This window comes from Pogona vitticeps, chromosome 6 (genome assembly GCF_051106095.1).
Source record: "Pogona vitticeps strain Pit_001003342236 chromosome 6, PviZW2.1, whole genome shotgun sequence".
NCBI lineage: Eukaryota > Metazoa > Chordata > Lepidosauria > Squamata > Agamidae > Pogona > Pogona vitticeps.
The window spans coordinates 64,344,984-64,365,262 of NC_135788.1; the positions used below are offsets into that span (position 1 = coordinate 64,344,984).

The 20,279-nt window shown below is 40.6% G+C and overlaps 1 protein-coding gene across 7 annotated transcripts in view; it reads right to left on the minus strand.

Annotated features, from left to right (window-relative positions):
• The window catches only part of SUGCT (succinyl-CoA:glutarate-CoA transferase), a 506,744-nt gene that overhangs the window by 290,572 nt on the left and 195,893 nt on the right, over positions 1–20,279 (minus strand). For 6 of the 7 annotated variants that reach the window (XR_012088437.2, XM_073003757.2, XM_073003763.2 and 3 more), the window contains one exon: positions 19,379–19,481. Coding sequence is in view for 6 of the 7 variants with exons in the window: in XM_073003757.2 (XP_072859858.2) it covers positions 19,379–19,481 (103 nt within the window). In the remaining variant the exon portion in view is untranslated. Of the gene's footprint in view, positions 1–1,846; positions 15,298–19,378; positions 19,482–20,279 lie in introns of those variants that run through there. The other variant, XM_073003758.2, reaches the window with a different exon arrangement.

The following is a 20,279-nucleotide window of genomic DNA, read 5'->3' on the forward strand; positions in this document are numbered from 1 at the left end:
CACTCCGAGGAGGGGCTGGGAGCGAGCTCTGCTCTCAGGTATCACGCGGCGGCAGCTCGGGCGCTCGGGGAAAAGGGCTGGCAGTGCGCCTCGCTCACCAGCTGTCCCCCAAGACAGCGCCTCTTGCAGCCTCCATCCGGAACTGCACCCTGCCAGCTGGCAGACAGGCTGTTTTGGGAGGGGGCCAGCGAGCAAGGGGAGGCTTTTTTTTTACTCTTGACAGCAGAGGACATGTGGGCACTTCAGGGGGGCAGGCAAGGCGAGGGCTGCAAACTATCATCCGGCGGGCCGCAAATGGCCCCCGGGCCGCATGTTTGAGATCCCTGAGCTATGGGGAGGAGAGGTGAAACATGGAGGAGAGGTGTTAGCTCTTTGGCTTCACACCACTTTCTTCATGACTCTTTCCCCCTTTAGTGCTGCTACTCACTTGAAGAGAAAAAAATGTGCATACAGATATATTTATTCTACTGGTGCAAACCAAGGCTTCGGGGAGAGGAGGCAATGTTTTTTACATGAAGGAGGCAATGTTTTTACATGAATTACATGAAGAGAAAGGAATAATAGTTGTGTTCACACTGCATCACTCACCTGACTGTTATATGCATTGCTGATACTCTATAGCACACTGTTCTCATACATAATGGATACAAATATTTAGTTGATCTTACACAGGATGATACAACTGGAAAGTGCCAAATGGTTCTCTCATTTCTAAATAAGTAACATATTGATTACTGTCCACATAAAATATATCAAAAGCACAAAACATGTATCCCACCCAGAGCAGCAATTCCTGGACAAAAAGAGCAAGTACGTTTAATCAGACACACTATATGAGAAGGCAAAGTGTGGGTTTACATCCAATTAGCCTCTCCTTCGTGCAAAAGAGTTTTCTCAACAGTACAGAAAGAGACAGGGCCTACCGTCCTGCACACCTTCAAAACCTGCTTTGGAGGGACGTGACACCCTCCAGAAGCTCTTTCTAGGGGAACAGAGGAAAGAGGAAGGGAAAGCCCTGCTGCCCATGTTGGATTACACTCGTTCACCAGTCTGACTGGGCAAAGAGGGGATGGCCCTTTCCAACCATCAGTATAGAGACAGGTCAGAAGCTAAGTTTGAAAAGAGCCAAAAGAGTAGGCTGGAATCTGATAGGGCTGGCAGAAGATATTTTGCTATCCCAGACAAAGGACAAGATGATCAACCACTCCCACTGCTTTTTATACAAAATGGCTGGACTGGCAATTAAACTGGCAGCAAGAACACAATTTTCTCCAAGCTCCATGATTTTCACTGGGCACACTCAAAGTCAGGATTCAGACCATTCACTTTAACCGATGCTCACCGTGAGTATTGCTATTTTTGTCATCATCGTTGCTGCTTTAAATCATCGTGCTTTTAATCTACTTTGAAGGTTTCTGTTTGTTTTGCTCCTCGGTGAATGAATTTTGGATACTTTTATGCCACACCCATCTAATTTTACAGTTTTTAATTGGTTTTTATGAGAAGTTCTATTTTATTGTGAGTTGCTTTGGGAACCCCCTTGGGCCACAATGGGATCCAAATAATGTTATTAATAAATAAAATTAAAGAGAAAAAAATTAAGATTGTCTGCAAAGTCTAACAAAAGCAACTTTTAAAGAGAAACAGCATCTGTACCTAAAGTATATTATTTTTACTTTACCTCATGAAACCCAGGATTAAGATTTAATCATTTTTTATTCCCATATTTCTCCAAGGGACTCAGGAAAGCATGCATGATTCCCCCAAGCCCCTGGTGATAACTGGTCCAAAATCACCCAGTGAGCTGGTAATTTAAGTTCCCATCCTTACAATCCATTCCTTTGGCCTTTTCTTACAGCTATTATCTTCAACAATAACAGGGGGCTAACTAAAAGTTTGGATAACACCACGTCTGTCTCCAAAGCAAAATTCTACCTAAAGAGCTTTGAAAAGCTGCACTGTAATTTCTAACTTTGGAGTCATCAAGTGAAGGAATGCCAAGAGGCTTCTTCAAAGGACCGCTTAGAGCCTTTTATTCCAATCCAGATACACAGACCTGTCATGCAAAGTTTTGAAAGCTTCCTGGCAGATGCCCATTTTTATCTGAAATCCTTATAATCCAAAATGTCTTTTGTATCCCCCTTGGAGAAATATGATAAATATGATTCAAACTTTTTTTTAAGTAAATACATTTATGAAGAGGTTTTTGTTTTTTTAAGGCATGGGAATACCCTTTATTAACCAACTGTTCACTTCTAAAATAGAAATTCAAAAGGTCATAGCTCAAAACCTCAATTTCCATTTTGCTAACAACAATAATATAGTAATTGAAAATATGTACATACAAAAATTGAATATATGTACTGTAATTGATATGCACGTATTGTTGCATCCTCTGATGTAATTATTCTTTCTAAAATGCAAGCTGCAATTAACTGCTTATCTGTTACCTATATTTGTGTCCAATTTCAATGAACATAAGTACGCTGAACTCAAATACACAAAATAAGGCACTGGACATAGTCTTACTCTACAACCCTAATAAATTGTAAGTAATCCCAAAATTATAATACATACAATATACTCCCATACATACTGTATGTACTGTATATATAGGCATTCAATCTTGTGTACAGCTAGAAGTATCTATGCAAACATTTAGAAGTTCTTATGATAAGGTGCACATACAGTATGACCTGCATCCATATGTATAAGGGAAAGTTACAAGAAGTGTGTGCAACAGTATTATGTTTAGACTATCCAACTATGGTTGCAAAGTCTTGGGTTCAAACCCTAACACAACCATAAAACAGTATGATTGAGCTTGTTCTATAGCTCTTCTGCTTTTCAAAGGTCAAAACAGGGAAGGGAAAGAGAAGAAAAATTATCAGTGAGATTTCCCATGCACATTCTTTTTTTCCTGACAAGGCTTTATTGTAGCCACCTATAACTTAAAATGGCAACTGAACATCAACTTAACTGTTAAAAATGTGCCCCTCCAACTTAGACTGAAAACAATTATGATTGCCATAATTCACTTGACAGTACATAGAACCAACGATTGTGGATAGATGTAGAGATAGATATAGAGGATACAAATGATAAGGACAGATGTATAATACAGGTACGTATAGGCAATCCAGTCCAATGTGGCATGTTCCATATTTTGCTTCTCTTTCTTCCTGCATTCCCCATTAATTATTGTTTTGTTTCACTGTTATGAACTATGCTGTAACAAGGAATGAGATTCACAGCAGAAACTGGACAATATACTTTTTGCCTCTGCCACCTGCAGAATCCTCTCAGGCAGAATAGTTACTGGTCAGGTTGGCTGGACGATTCAGGGAGCTGCAGTGCAAGAAATTGAAGCTGCTAATCTGTACTTTCAAACTAAACTCTTCATGTCAGAAGCAGAATGTGGCAATTAATAAATATATCAGTTACCTTTTGTCCAATGATGGGCAACATCAAGAGCATCTGAGGCAGATAACGTCAAGTCTTCAATAGTACATGTCAAGAAGCACCAGAGTACACTGACGTAGGTGCAACATTGCCTGTCCTTCCCTGCACTCACAAAGGACTGTGGCTATGTAAAACAACAGCAAAACCATTTTCTTTGGTTTACTTTGGTTCTGCCAGCTGCAGTCCATTGCCTATCAAGTGACTTCTAAGTAATCCAGTTCACCTTGTGACCTTCCTGCAGTCCATCCAGTTAAAATGGTAAGCAGTTCTTTCTTTTCACATTATTGTCAATGGTGCAGTCGTGCCATCCCATGGGAGGGTGAGTCGAAGCATGGACACTTTCCCTCTGTCAGGACCCTCCCAGGTCACTCTCTATTAGCTCCTTCAGATCACTCTCTCCCTCCTTTCCTTCAGATGGCCACTTCATCTCCCTTTAGACTGGCGCCTCCTTCAAAGCAACATTCACCCCTCACTTCAGACCACTTTCCTGCCTCATACTCTGCCCAATGTGGAGGGAACCAGCTCATCTTCTCATTTGCCTTCCTACCTTGATTAAGATGGCTTGGATGCTGTTGGCAGTCTGCACCTCAGTCTTTGTCCGTGCGCACACACAAAGTGTAAAATAAAACACAGAAAGGAGCTGTCCTGCAATTCACTCATCAGGCTCCTTGGAAATTTTTGCATTTCTCCTTCCACCCCAATTCTTTCTCTATTTCTCGTGGCGGGAAAGCCGTGGCAACTGATGCTACCTTCACTTTTCACAAGCCAAATATGAAGCGGGCTGGTCTGTGGATGACAGTTTCTCCCTTTCCTCCCCATGGATGCTTGCCTGCTTCTTGTACTAGCTGCAGCTAAGTCATAGAGTCATAGAGTTGGAAGAGACCACGGAGGCCATCATCAAAGTACTCCCAACAGAGTTCCATCCAGCCTCTGCTTAAAAACCTCCAAAGAACCCCACCACAATTTGAGGCAGTCTATTCCACTAATGGACAGCTCTGACAGCTCTGTCATAATTTGGAGCACGTGAATGCGTGTAGATGTGCACTCAAGAAAAGAAATGTATGTGTGTATGAGAGAGAGAGAGAGAGAGAGAGAGAGAGAGAGAGAGAAGCACCCTGCACTTCTGAGTTTGTGATTACACTATTGATTATAGTCCTGGTATTCTCTGCTGTTTCTTCGAGATTCATAGATGTTCCGGGGGGAAAACTACCTTTTATTTTAAACTGGGAGAGACGAAGTGGTGACTAATACAAATATTTGAGTCTCTAATGCACATTTACCGAGGTTTAAGTTCCATTTAACTTAGAAGGGTATATCTATGTAAACAGATCAAAGGGCCATATTCTTTAAAACACCTCTGCAACAGATTTCAGGTGTTTACAAACCAGCTAGGCCTTGACTCTTCCACCACTGGAACATTTGCCAGTGAGAGATTTAGGTTGCAATCAGATAAATATTTGTCCAATGATTTTGTCCAGGTTGGGGATGGGCTGTTCTGGTAATTTTTCAAGCAATCACACATGTCATTGTGAAGCAACCAACTCTGAACAATGCCTACCTACAGTTTTTTAGGTCCCTGTGTGGGTTTTCTTGGGATTTTTTGTTTTGTTTTGTTTTTGTTTGTTTTTGTTTTGTGAGAGTGGGATTACTCCATTTTCATTCAGTTTCAGCATGTATGACCACTGGGATTGAACCAAAGCAGCTGGCTGAGCGTCCCTTTAGTGAAGCTGCTTAATAAGCTTGAGAAATGGAAAGGTTCCTTTCCACTCTCCCTTTGAATGGCATGAGAAAGGAAGTTTTGCATTTTATTTTAACTGCTGCTAACATATCAGCTTTTATGGACCATAAAGAAAGCTGACCGCTGAAGAACTGATGCTTTTGAATTGTGGTGCTGGAGGAAGTGGCAAGAATTCACAGAGGAATTCCACCAGAAACATCTGGATGTCCCGGACAACCCAGATAGTGTGGTTACTGACCTTGAGCCAGACATCCTGGAGAGTGAAGTCAAGTGGGCCTTAGAAAGCATGGCTAACAACAAGGCCAGTGGAGGTGATGGCATTCCAGTTGAACTATTTCAAATCTTAAAAGGAGACGATGTTACAGTGCTACACTCAATATGCCAGCAAGTTTGGAAAACTCAGCAGTGGACAGAGGACTGGAAAAGATCAGTCTACACACCAATCCCAAAGAAGGGCACTGCCAAAGAATGCTCCAACTACCGTACAATTGCACTCATTTCACATGCTAGCAAGGTTATGCTCAAAATCCTACAAGGTAGGCTTCAGCAGTATGTGGACCGAGAACTGCCAGAAGTACCAGCTGGATTTCAAAGGGGCGGAGGAACTAGAGACCAAATTGCTAACATGCGCTGGATTATGGAGAAAGCCAGAGAGTTACAGAAAAACATCTACTTTTGCTTCATTGACTACGCAAAAGCCTTTGACTGTGTGGACCACAGCAAACTATGGCAAGTTCTTAAAGAAATGGGAGTGCCCAATTCTATCCTTATCTATCTCCTGAGAAATCTATATGTGGGAAAGGAAGCAACAGTTAGAGCTGGATATGGAACAACTGACTGGTTCAAAATTGGGAAAGGAGTACGACAAGGCTGTATATTGCCTCCCTCCTTATTTAACTTATATGCAGAATACATCATGCGAAAGGCCGGACTGGAGGAATCCCAAGCCAGAATTTAGATTGCCGGAATAAATATCAACAACCTCCGATATGCAGATGATACCACTGTGATGGCAGAAAGTGAGGAGGAATTAACAGTCTGAAGCTCAACATCCCAAAAAAAAAAAAAAAAGATCATATCCACTGGTTCCATTACCTCCTGGCAAATAGAAGGGGAAGATATGGAGGCAGTGACAGATTTTACTTTCTTGGGCTCCATGATCACTGCAGATGGGGACAGCAGCCATGAAATTAAAAGACACCTGCTTCTTGAGAGAAAAGTGATAACAAACCTCAACAGCATCTTAAAAAACAGAGACATAACCTTGCCAACAAAAGTCCGAATAGTCAAAGCTATGGTTTTTCCAGTAGTGATGTATGGAAGTGAGAGCTGGACCATAAAGAAGGCTGACCACCGAATAATTGATGTTTTTGAATTGTGGTGCTGGAGGAGGCTCTTGGGAGTCCCCTGGACTGCAAGGAGAACAAATCTATCCATTTTGAAGGAAATCAACCCTGAGTGCTCACTGGAAGGACGGATCCTGAAGCTGAGACTCCAATACTTTGGCCATCTCATGAGAAGAGAAGACTCCCTGGAACAGACCCTGATGTTAGGAAAGTGTGAGGACAAGAGGAGAAGAGGACGACAAAGAACAAGATGGTTGGACAGTGTCACCGAAGCTACCGACATGAATTTGACCCAACTCTGGGAGGCAGTGGAAGACAGGAGGACCTGGTGTGCTCTGGTCCATGGGGTCATGAAGACTTGGAAACGACTAAACGACTAAATAACAACAACAACTTATCAGCAATGCTTTGAAATGGTTTCTTTAAAAAGCCCTCTCAAAGCATAGCTGTTGGTTTCATTCCTTTTAAATTGTTAGCAAAGGACTGAAGCTTTAATTCTCTTCATCTCCAAAGATGAGCAGCAAGGGGTTTTTTGAGATAGTTAAGCAGCTTCACCCAAAGGTCAGCCAGCCACTTACCAATCTTGGAAAGTGGCTTGATCATGCTAAACAAGTTTGCCTGAGGTATGGTTGATCAATCCTTGCATGTGGATCCAAGGATCAACCCAAATGACATACACCTCAAAGCTGTGGTGCATGTCATCTCGATTGCAGTGTATGTCACAATCAAGAACGATTCAGGCTGGAATAATTCGGCCATCTAGTTGTACCCCCTGAGTCTTCATTCATACATCTATAGGAACCTGGCAAACTGTGTATGGTTTCAGTCATTGACAAATCACATTGAGAAAGGCTTCTTTCTTGCTAAACAACTGGCCAAAATAGTGACTACATGTTTTGCCTTATATCTCTAGGTCCAAAAGGCCTAGTGTCATTTATGGTTATACTGTCCTATCCACTGGGGTAAAAAGGACCTCACTTTCAGAGACTTTTTTTCTCTTCTTTTTAATGAAAACTTGGAATCTGGGCCAGATGAAGGTCAAAACAGGCATGCCTAAAATCCTAACCCTAAGAAAATGGGAAGGAAAATTTTAAAACATCTGTTACTGTCACCGCCGTTGCCACTGCCATTCCTCATCTCCCTCCCTAGCTGCAGCAAGCCAGCAGGGCTTTAGATGTGGTGTTTGCTCTTTCCTAATTCTCCCACCCACTCACAGCAGGATTGCTCTGTCAGCATCTTTTCCTGCTTCTAAAACGAGACATGTTCAGCATTAACCTATCTCCTAAATATCCCACAGCCTTTGCTTCTTTCAGGCTACTTTTCTAAACACACATTTTATGCATGCTCTTTGCTCTTTATGGAGACAATTGGTTACAATTAAAGCTGTGGCATGTTTTTACAACTACACTTTGAAAAAAAAAAGATTTCTGGACTCTGAATAAAGAATCTGAATTATGTAAGGGTCCCTTGTGGAAGTTCCATGGGTGGGCCAAACAGGTTATGAGAGTAAAGAGATGAGCAATGTGCATGGACAGAGACAAGGGGATCACACGCGCATTCACTCAGCCAACCTTATTTACTGTGCTGGGCAAAGACTACAGTAAAACAATGGAGACAGGTTGCCTCTGCAGAACAAAAGGCAATTACATACAGACTCCAGTCTCTCACAAAGCTGATTTGACTCTTGTTGCTAACATACACACTAGGCAGGAGTAGAAATAAATTTTAAAAATTGGAATAGAAAAGCAAGTCACAACATTTCTTACAGCATTTCTTATGATTTTTCTTGCCAGCATACAAATGTCAGTAGGACATATGACTGTCTACTTCACTGCTCTTCTGTTTTGCAGCTGGTCAAGAAACTTTAACTGTTTTGTTCTCTCATTTTTGTTATTCACAAAACCAGACAGTTTTGTGATTGATAGACTTACTGGCATTTATATCAACAAGAGAAACAAGGAGGAGGAAGATAGGACAAAAAAGCCAGTCTTTTTTAGGAAGAATGGTTAAGACAAGAATAAAATGTTCTAGATACAGACCAGCAGCCAATGCTGGCCCTCAGGGATTAATCTTAAGAATCTATTTTGGTCTGTATTTTTATTAGTGACCTGGAAAAAGGAAACAGGAATATGCTGATAAAATGTGTAGTTGACTCCAAGCTAGGAAGCATTGCTAAGATAAAGAAGGATCAGAAAATTATGCAGATACACTAGATGATCTCATCAACCAGAATAACAGAAACAAAACAAAATTCTCAGCAGTATCCACTGAAAATATATGTACATAATGAGGCTAAAAGACCGAATGTGGCATTTGGTATGGAGGCTATTTATATGATTGGTCAGTGTAAACTTGTGACCCTACCTTTAGCAACAATCCTAAAGGTTTGCCCTCTCAAATGGATTTTGCTAAAGAAAAAATGACTTCATTTTCAGCTGTCTATGCATGTGTAAGGAATCTCTCAAGGCAGGAAAGGTCATGTGAATGCACCAGAAATGGAGGAGGAGGGAAGGAAGTGATTGTGTGTTGCGGCATTTTGCTCCCACCAATCCAGCTTATAGATAGACAGTCTTCTCTCTTGGAAAATTCACCACTGTTTACCAATTAACACCTTAGTCTGGGAAACAGCTCTCATTGCCAAAGAGATATGACTGCTCGAGCAGCAAGCTCAGGGTTTTTTCCAGACAGGTATATGGATAACTATTTGGACTGCTTTGGATGCTGTTTGTTTCAAACCCAATTATGATGTCCATGTGTGTTTTCCCTTAGAGCACTCCATCCTGCCTCTTCTTAGAACTCCCCCATGCCTTTTTGGCACAATACTAGGGCATCTGAGTTTTTGTAGCATGATTCAGCACATTCCTAATTATCATGTTGTGTAGCCCATGATGATGGTTAGTTCACACCCAGATGGAACCATGGGCAGTGTTCTCTGAGATAAACAACCTGCTGATATATGAGGTGAGTTGTGACATTAAAAGGGAGAATGGAGGTGTCTTTCAGTATGAGGTGTATAATACATACTCTATGCTATATTGATGCACTGCTGTTTTGATATGTCACTTACTTTATTTAAACAAAAAAGGAAAGTCCTCACAAACCACTGAATAACAGCTGCAGGAAAAGACAGTGAATGGGGCTATGACGATTCCATGGGCTCTGTCCCCAACAAGGCAGCACAGCCCCAGCAGAACCATGGCTGAGGAGAAAGATGGGAAAGGGAGGGGATGTTACCTGCCTTCTCTCTCCCCAAACTTCACCCCAACATTTCCACTCATAGTGGTACCAATGTAACTGCTGGTGCAAGCATGCCACACTACTGCTGTTGCAGCTGCCCCATTACTCACAAGTAAACTGAGTAAAATTAAACCACAGAAGCCTCTGTGCTGCAAAATTGGAAGACCAGCAGTTGTAAGATCAAATCCATGTGACGGAGTGAGCTCCCGTCACTTGTCCCAGCTCCTGCCAACCTAGCAGTTTGAAAGCATGCAAATGCGAGTAGATAAATAGGTACCACCACGGTGGGAAGGTAATGGCATTCCGTGTCTAGGTGCGCTGGTCATGTGACCACGGAAACTGTTTATGGACAAACGCTGGCTCTACAGCTTGGAAACAGGGATGAGCACCGCAACTTAGAGTCATACTTGACTGGGCAAATTGTCAAGGGGAACCTTTACCTTTACCTAAACCAGGAAAATCTTGTTTACAAGTTAACTGGCAATTCAAAGACCTGTGTGGAGCACTTCTCACAGGAGAATAAAGGTATCCAGTGTGAATTGAAGGATTGCTCAAGTGCAATATAAGATAGATCATGCTGAAGTAGGAATGTTTAAGCCCAAGCTAGACTGCTCCAAGTTCCCCCATCTTGACTGGCACTAAGTCACCTAATCAACTACCAGACTAATAATGCTTATAACCGCACTTGTGTACCAGCCGAGACCCTTGACAAGATCTGAAACTTTCTTAATGTGAACTTATGGTGGACTTTCCTTGAGTGATATATGAGGCGAGGGAAGGGAAGAGGAAGTGGAATGGAGCTCAGCCCATTAAAGCAAATGGAGGGCTGTCCTAGTTTATATTCAGGCTATCCTTGGCTTAGCCCAATCCTGCTTGCCTCCTTACCAGAGGTTCAGAGTCAGGGCCCCTCCTTTTTCCTTCTCCTGCTGAACTCCCAGCCCCACATTCAGTGTGCAAAGAGAGTCAGAGCAAGTGAGCACGAGAGAGGGGGGGGCAAGACAGGGGAAAGAAAGGAGAGAATGAATTTAAGTCAACTGCCAATCTTAAAACCAGGCAAAGACAGCAGCAGCAGCAAGTTGCAGAATTCCTTATTTGAGAGCAAGTTGTATTTTTGCCCCTCAACTGAACTGTGGAGTAAGTAAATGAGGTAGAGTTGAGATAGCTTCTGAAAGACTCTCTGCTTACCTGTCTCTATGTTTATATTTGTGTGAATATTGCTTCCCTGCCCCCCTCATATGTATGTAGATACCTCTTTTGCCTGTGACTCTGCCTATCACCTGCCACAGAAAGCCCTGCCTTCTGTCCCACTAACACAACTGACACCGATAGCCTCTAAGCAAATGGAAACACAGTTAACTTCTTCTTTTTCTTTTTTCTTTTTTTTTTTTTTTTTTGGCGGGGGATTCTTTTTTCCTTGCTTCTAGTTACTATAAATTACTGCAAAACTCAAGTTTCACATCTGTATAGCATAAAGGCCAGAAGTCAAGAATATGCAGCCAAAACGTAAAAGTGATAAAATCACAGAGTATTTTAATCTTAAACGCTATTTTGAAAAATAGAATGTAAAACACAAAGTACCTCTGTAATTTTCAGAAATGTTCCATGTTAACTGGTATCTCTGCATATATGCATGCAACATAGGTAAAAATCCCAATTCTGTCTGCACTGACTTCTTTCCTAAACGACGTATCTAGGCAGAATGTATTCATTCAGGAATGGTTACCTGTGCCCTTCTGCTTTTGGACACATTTCATGCCAAACATAACCAGCAAGGGTTCGTAGAAAAATATAAATTAACTTCACTTAGATTATTATCAGTAAGCATTTACTAATCACAATGGTGCAAAGCACAGTCTGTCATTTCAGAAAGGGAGGAATTGTTTGTAGCTGCCATAATATAGCCTGTGGATATTTAAAACTTGATGGTAGGAATATTTTCATATAGATGTATTCAAGTTAAATTATGTAGGATGGCTCTGTGCGGCATCGAGTAAAGGAACTGAAGATAATCATGAATATATGAAATATATGAACGTATAGAATTATGAGTCGTAACTTTTGGTCCATTAATCAAGTGATGTTTACTCTGAGGGTCAGTAGCTTTTAAGTAAAAGCATTTTTTAGTTTTGCGCTCTGACATATGTTCCTATGTTCATCGCTGATGTCTATATGCTCCACGTTCATCCAGTCAAGTTTGTTTCTCATGCTCTCCACAGTAAAGGCAACTGTGGAACTATCAAGTCTCTACAGTTGTGATGTCTAGTTTCCCACTAATAGAATGAGGACATCCAGAGGGACAGAAATCAGAGGAAGAAGGGAAACTGTCTGTCTTTTCCAAGCATATATCCCATGCTTTCCATCTGCATTGTCAGCTGCCATACAGATGGGACAAAAGAACAGGTGATTCAGACTGAACATAGCCAACCAACTTCATAACTTCCCAGGAATAACACTAGATGAAAACAAGGAGTTGCTTTTCAGCATTCAAGTACTTCAGCTGTGTGTTTATTTCTGGAGCGTACTTACTGTCTTTGAAAGAGTAGCTAAAAGGAACTGAACTGGACTTCAGGGAGAGGAAGAATAAGGTTCCTGTAATTTTTTTTAAAAAAAGTTAAAATTCATTTTTATGGCAATGTGAAGTTGAGGAAGTGTTATTAAGGGCTGGCTACCTGCCACAGGGTGGGGTTTTGTTTTGGTATCCTTTTAGAGCTTGCAGGTGTTTGGCATGAAATGGAATCAAGGACAGCTGTGATAGCTCAGATCTGCTATTTCCCTCCCAATATTTCTCAGAAGTGATGCAGTGTGGTGATGTCTTACACCTGATATGCTCTACTTGTGTGGTACATCTAACTACACTGTTACACAATGTCTACCCAGTTTTATGACTTTTTGAAAACGTGAACATCACAGCAGTAAGCTGGCAATGACTATCCCGATATGTGCAGCTCTACCTCTATCAGGCTTAAAATGAGACTCCGTCAGTCTGTATTGTTTTCTGAACTTACTTTCCACAGTCTCTTCCAAAACACACCAGGCTGCAGATTGGTATGTAAAAAGAACTAAATTATATGAACATCAAAACATTTGCCTCCATTCTGCAAACTTTAAAATTAATCATCTTGGTCCTGCATCCCTACTCAATACCTGCTTGGGGGGGGGGGGAGTGTGTTGTTTTTTGATGTTATTCTGTTTCCTCTTTCAAGAAAAGTGGGATGTGCCTATTCTAAACTAAGTTTCAAATCAAATCAAAACAACATAGCCTGTTTTTGTTTCCGAAATCTGCATTCTTGATTGTATGTCATACACAGGTTCCCAAGAGTACATTGACAATGCTTAGATCATCTAGTGAATGTTTAAAACTTATTGGGAATTCCTTTAAAACCATCTTGGCCTGATTGAAAAGACATTTTTAAAATAATTAAAGCTTGGAAATTGCTTGCTATAAAAAGCTCCATGGAAAAGGCCAGCATTTCTGTAACTTTCCTGATTGCAAAATGTTCCACACACACAGTGTTTCATTTATGTGTTGACCAAAAAAATGAATTGTGCTTTCAAATATGTTAATGAGTTCTTTGCCATTTTCATAGCCAAACAATTGGATTTCTGCACCTAAAAAAAGTTCCTTTTTAAAAAGTTACCACCCAGCACAACTACTTAAAGCTGGTTGAAATGTTTGAAAGATACATAGAGTTGAGTCATACCAGAACTGTAGCTCCTCAGGACAGAGGCTAAAGACAGTGTATGGCCATTGAAAACCCCCAACATAAGGACATTCCAGTCAAGAAATCTAAAAATCTAAAATTAAACAATGAAATAATTTAAATTTATTCCACAACTGCAATACAATTGATTAAAAAAAATCCATTCATTGGCTAGCATCATTAAAATGTCACTTGTAGTCCTGTGTTGATTATTAAAATTAATGTCACTTTTCTTGTAAAACTGAGTTAATTATTAAAATATTGCTGAAAAACAGATAAATTCTGTGTTAATTCATCCTCATAAGAAGCCTAAAACTAACATTCTCATAGAAAAAAAAAACAAGCTTGGATCCAGACTAACTTAGTCATAATTTATTCCAACGTATAAATCATGACTGATACTATTCACATTTGTTTCAGTGGGATGAAAGCATGGCTAAAATCATTGGAACCCAACCCCTAAATGCTGTGAAGAATATATATTTCATCAGTGTCCTATTGCTGCCTTTGTACTGCATAGCTACTCATGATGGTCTTGCAGTTTCAAAACACAAGAACTCCATTCCTCAGAAGGTTCATCTAGCAGTTTCTTTAAACTGTCCACAACGGACAGTCCTCATCTTTGGAACACCTTACCCCCGGAGATTTGACTGGCATCTCGCTGGGAATTTTTTTAAAAAAGTTGAAGACTTGGTTCTTCTGGCAGGCCTTCCTCCTCCCATTACATAGCTTCTTTATCCAATCTTGGATCCTGTTTTCTTCATTGACCTTTTGCTCTTATGATCAAAGTTATTTTAATGCTGTTTTTATCTTTATACAGTGGTGCCTCGCTTAGGGACGTTAATCCGTTCCGGAAAAAACGTTGCTAAGCAATTTCATTGCTAAGCGATATTAAAAAGCCCATAGAAACGCATTAAAACACAATTAATGCGTTCCTATGGACTTAAAAACTCACCTTTAAGCGAAAATCCTCCATGGGGCAGCCATTTTCAGTGCCTCTAAAGCGAGGAAAAACAGCGGGTGGCCATTTTGTTTTCCCGCCGGCCATTTTGAAACTGCCGATCAGCTGTTAAAAAAGGGTCGTTTTGCCATGATTGCTCCCCCGCGATCATCGCAAAGCGAAAAAAAAACCCATAGGGACCATCGCAAAGCGATCGCTTTTGCGATCGCAAAAAGTTAGTCACTAAGCAATTTTGTCGCTCAACGGAGCGATCGCTATGCGAGACACCACTGTATTCTGTAAGCTGCCCAGAGTAGATTCCCAAATCTAGATGGGTGGGGTAAAAATGGAACAAACAAACAAAATAAAATAAAATAAATAATGACCATTCAGTATTCAATAATGTCTTTCACATATTTCTTTAGCTGGGGGACTGATCATTTGATGCTGCTTAATGTGTCAGCCATGGTAACTGACAATTTTTAAAATTTAGCTTTTTTGTTGCATTTTTGTCATTTGGTGTCAATTTCAGATGGCACCATGTTTAACAGTAGCCTATACATTTTAATATACACTTAAAGAAATCATGTTTGCCTCCATTGTGATCTCTATGGGGCAGCATATAAGCAGCACAATTTGCTTTTGCTTTGCTTTCTGAAAAAAACAACACTTACAAATATAGCAAATAAAGCATCTGACTTTAAGGAGACAATTTTATTTCAAATAATGATCTGTAGAATAGTTGCCAGTTTATTTAGATGATCTGGTGGACATATGTTTCCCTGTCTCTGTGAGTAATGTGACATTTAAAAGATGAAGTATCATTTGCTGGCCACAGTTTTTGGAATGGAGAACCTCAGCAACAAGGTCTTTCTGGGGTGAAGAAGGAAGAAGAAAAGAGGCAGTAAAAGCCCTTAATCTATTAACTAAAACTTAACATAAAGACTAGAAGTTGGTGTGGGTCACAACAATAGGGAGACCATGCAAATGCTTTAAAGTTTCTATGTCTTTTTTAACTAAAACTTCTAAATTCCAGCCCTCCTTCCAACAAGCACAGCCTTTCACAGTGCTACAAGTGTTAGCATTTTCCATCACTTGAAGAACATGCATTATCCCTCTTTCATTACCACCATCTGCACAGGCTACTAACTTAGTAAAATCAACTTCCTGTTCAAAACCTAAGGCTTAAATTGTGTAAAAGTAAATAAAGTAAGAAAGCTGGCTCTCTCACTGACCACAGGTACTGCAATGCCTCACCGTGTGAATTTCAGCACATCACCTACTGACACTTTCATTCTGATGTACTATTACACATGTCTTTTCTGGCCTTCTAACAATGCACATGGTATACACACAGTCAATCAAGCTAGGACATTTATATAAGCCTGTCTTCATTTAGCACAGAAGCAGAGCTTGGAAAATTACTTTGAAGAATGACTATCCTGACATGCTGAGGTCATCCATAACTGAGCAGTGACAGGATTGTGCTCTGGGTCCCAAGGGCATCATTCTACAATTGCTCAATTATGGATAGCTTCAGTGTGTTATTCTAATCATTCTATTTAACAACTAGTTTTTAAAAATTGACTCAAAATATGGTAGTCCAGGAGTTTTATGAATGAATCAAAGGAGAGGGTTTCACAAAAGTAGGAGCAAATCAACTAATAAGCCACAATTCAAACATGTGAAGAAACTGAGAAGCATGGAACAATGAATCTATCTACTAAAAATTTGGGGGCTTCTCTTTCATTGATTGGGAGAGCTGGCTGGAAAAGTGTGAACCAGTGTGTGATGAGACAAAAGGACAATTAACACTCTCAGTTGAGCTTCTGTTCAAAAGGACTTCAAAGAAGGACTGAGAGGGAACAAATGCCTCCAACTCATATCATATCTGGTGGGACATCAAAAACTTGTCTGCCCTCTTTCCCAGAGTCATGCAAATTAAAGATGTGGGAAAGGAAGAGGGCAGGAAGATGCTTTTTTGTTGGAATAAACATGAAAGAAGATTAATATGTTGAGCAGGACAGGTTTGGAATAGCTCATTAAATGTATAAAAGGCATTAGAAAACTTGGTTGGCTCAGTCTTACTCAGGAGATTATGTCTATCTGCTCTCCTACAACCGTGCTGCAAAGGATGCACTTTGTGCATGTCTCAGATCTAGTCTACGGTTTGAGTACAGTGGTGCCTCGCTTGACGAGGATAATCCATTCCAGCGAAATCGCTGTAGAGCGAAATCCTCGTCAAGCGAAATAAAAAAGCCCATTGAAATGCATTGAAAACCGGTTCAATGCGTTCCAATGGGCGAAATACCTCAGCGTCCAGTGAAGATCCTCCATAGGGCGGCCATTTTCCGATGCCTGTGCAGTGAAAAATCCATCCTAAAGCACAGTGGGGGGCCATTTTACACAGCAGGGGGGCCATTTTGAAACCCGACGATCAGCTGTTTTGATCGTCGTAATGCGAAGAATCGGTTCCCAAAGCAGGGAACCGATCATTGGGAAGCGACTTTTGCCCATTAAAATGTCGTTTTGCGATCGCAAAAGCGATCGCAAAAACTTCATCGTCAAGCGGATTCGACGTTTAACGAGGTAATCGTTAAGCGGGGCACCACTGTATTAGGTAGGGTAGCTTAGGTTTTATTGTTTTCTGGTGTGTTTCTCCTGAAGTGCTTGAGACTATCTCTGTATTTTGTTCCAGTATTTTGAAGGGAGTTTTTGTAACTTTTTGGAACATTTGGCTTTTCTCCTTTTAACTCCCCCCGCCCCCGTTTTTTAAACAAAATATTAAAATCCTTCTAAACTGCTATCTAGATTTTGGCATTGAAGGCTTGTAGTACTAAACCAGGTCTTGCCTTGACCAGACTACCTGGATTTTGGTTTTTGTGTAGGTGTGGTGGCAGCTCTTTCCTTTCAAAGGAGGCACCTTGCTTCTGAGAGTGTTGCCTTTTGGATTCTGTTTTGAACTCTCTGGAAGCACTGCCAAGTCTGAGTGGACAGTAGGGTAGGGGAGTGATCTGGTTCCAGCCTGATTCCAAAGTCTCCTCTCTTTCTCTGGGCTCACCCACTCAGAACAAGAAGTGCAGTGTGGCTGAGTGGCTACAGAGGGAAGCCTTGCCTGGTTAACTGTCACAAAATATATAATTGCCAATTATTATACTAAATGACCAACTACTATACAATTTGTAAAAATAATAAATAAAAGCAGTGTATATATCAATATATTGCAAACAACGGCTATCTCAGATTGTACTGCTGTTTCCAAACTTTATCAATACTATAATCTTTAAAAAGCCAACTGACCTTGGTTCTTGCCAGTTACAAGCTTGCTCTGAACTGTGATTCCAAGATGGGTCCCCCCCCAAAAAAAAAACCTTTTATAAGCTCCCAAGTGCGAAACAGTATCACAACCAAATCTCCAACCACATACATTTGCATCTACTGCCGTAAAGATGAATACATGGACTCTAAATCAAATCAAGTCAGAACTCTCACTAGAGCTGAAATGACTTAACTGAGTATGTTGCATTTCAGGTGTATAATGAGTAGACAAGGCTCAATGGAAAAGATAAAAGTATTAGGAAAAGATGCAAGTAATAGGAAAAGAGAAGGACGTTGTGGGAAGAGAACTGAGACTGTGACTACACTGGCAAATACCATAGACTCTGCTGTGAAAGTTGGATGGATGAATACGAACTTTTAAAACTTTTGAATGATGCAAAGGCTGGTGCGAATCACCACCGTTCTTTTTTGCTTTGAAGTCTCTCCCACACGTGACTGCTGGGGTCTCCTACTTTTTTTAAAGCCAGAGTGATTCTAGCAGTGTTTTCCCTGTGTGATCAGTTCAGTTCTCCAAATGGGCAGGAGGAAGGCATGATGACTGTGGGTGTTACTCTGGTGACATATTAAGCTGGGTGTGATGTTTTGGACAGGTTGAGCATCCATCCTGCAATCTTCTTCCCTAGTCACCCTGAGGTATTTTACTTTTAAAAAACAAGCTACCAAATTTAGTAACAGATCACCTTATCATTGGACTGATATATCAGATTAGCACTAGATCACCTCTGCACAAACTAACAAAAATAAAACATAAAAATCTATATGAAATAGAAACAATTTCGATGAACCACAGCAGACAGCTATGTTTCTACAGTATGTGTGTATGTATTTGTATGTTATAGACACATCTGGAAAACTGTCCCTTTCCCTAACGTCATGCAACATTTTAAACAGCCCACTGGCTTTACTATGAACCATAAAAGTAGAACTGGGGATCAGCAGAGGGGGGGGGGATCAAGGGGAGGGGGGGCTTGGACTGTGACATAGATCTAACTGGATGAGGAGCCAATGTGGACACTTACATCAAAATAATTCATGGTCTCCATGGGTCCACCTATTCTGAACAGAAGTGTAAAATAGCCTGTGAATCAAGCTATAGCAAAGCTGAATTGCTCCAGTAGTTGCAGCCTGACTCACCAAAAGAGGTCATGGTCTTTAGCCTGCAAGGCCTCAACACTGCTGTTACTTATAGGAGCTTTCTGAGCTAATTCATTCATATGGAAGTGAGATGACAGCCCATAACAAATAGAATTTTCCAAGCTGTGTAAAAACCTGGTTTTGCTCAAAGGCTTGCTGATTTAGCAGAAATATTGTCAAGCAGATTTTTACAAACAATGCACAGATGTCGCTGAGCAAATTTGTTCTATTGTGTGACACCAACATCAGCAAAAGTTGGAAGAAGCAACCATTTGAGATCGTGGCTGTCATGATGAAGAAGTTTTCAAACTTCATCACTACAACAGCCCTGTGAGGTAGGCCCAAAGTTACCCAGTGGTTTTCATGAAGGGGCAGGGATTTTAATCCATGTCTCTCCAGTCCTAGATCAACGCTCCCACCACTACACCACACTAAGTCTTAAGATGAACTCTCAATATTCAGTGTCCGTAAGAAGACTGACCTGAGGATCTGTGAACACTTGTTTCATGCTATTAATTGGACCATATGGAACACCACTACCTTCGAAAAGTTCCAGCCATTTGGTAGTCTCTTCTTCCAAAAACCTAGGAATAAATGAAGAAGCATACAGTTGAGTTATCCATTTCAGCCAGTCAGCCATATAAAAATGGGTGCTTCTATCCCAGCAGTAAATAATGCAGTAAAAATGTTCTGCACATGTTCCTCGGAAATGCAGAAACCAAGCCTTGGGGCAAAAATCATGGTTAGACTGACTTACAATTCTATCTGATTTTCTGACGCAATCCAGCAGTAATGCAAACCAAAATTATCAGTAGTTTCAACTATAAGCCAGCACACTTCCTCTCATTGTTAATTACAATAATGAACTTCATATTTTTTATTTCATGTCTTTCTTTTTCACAGCAAAAAAAGATAGATGTGATGTGGTTAGGACTCTCATACATGAAATAAACATTCTATTTTTAAGCACAAAGATCCAATTACAAAGTTTTCTTGTCTGTTACATCTGAAACACATGTCCCAATTAACAACCACAATGGTTGGTCAGATAACAACATTGATTACATGTTTATGTGTTGTGTGATTGTAATATCTGTCCCAAGGTCATCCGGTTTTGCATATGATATACTATCCTTATCCTGTGCAAACCAAAATTCCTTGGTTTACTTGGTTGTCTCCTTGGGGCCATTTACAGACTTTGTTCTCACATTCACATCTATTAGATACACATTTCCTGTTTGTTTGTTTTTGTTAGTGCAATGTCAGATCCTCTTTTCCAGGTGGAGTCCCCCAATAGAAGTGAATAGTGATACACAGTTTGAGCAAACACAAATAACAAGCAATATTCTGGCTGCAATCGTCTTCACATTCAGCTAGGCATA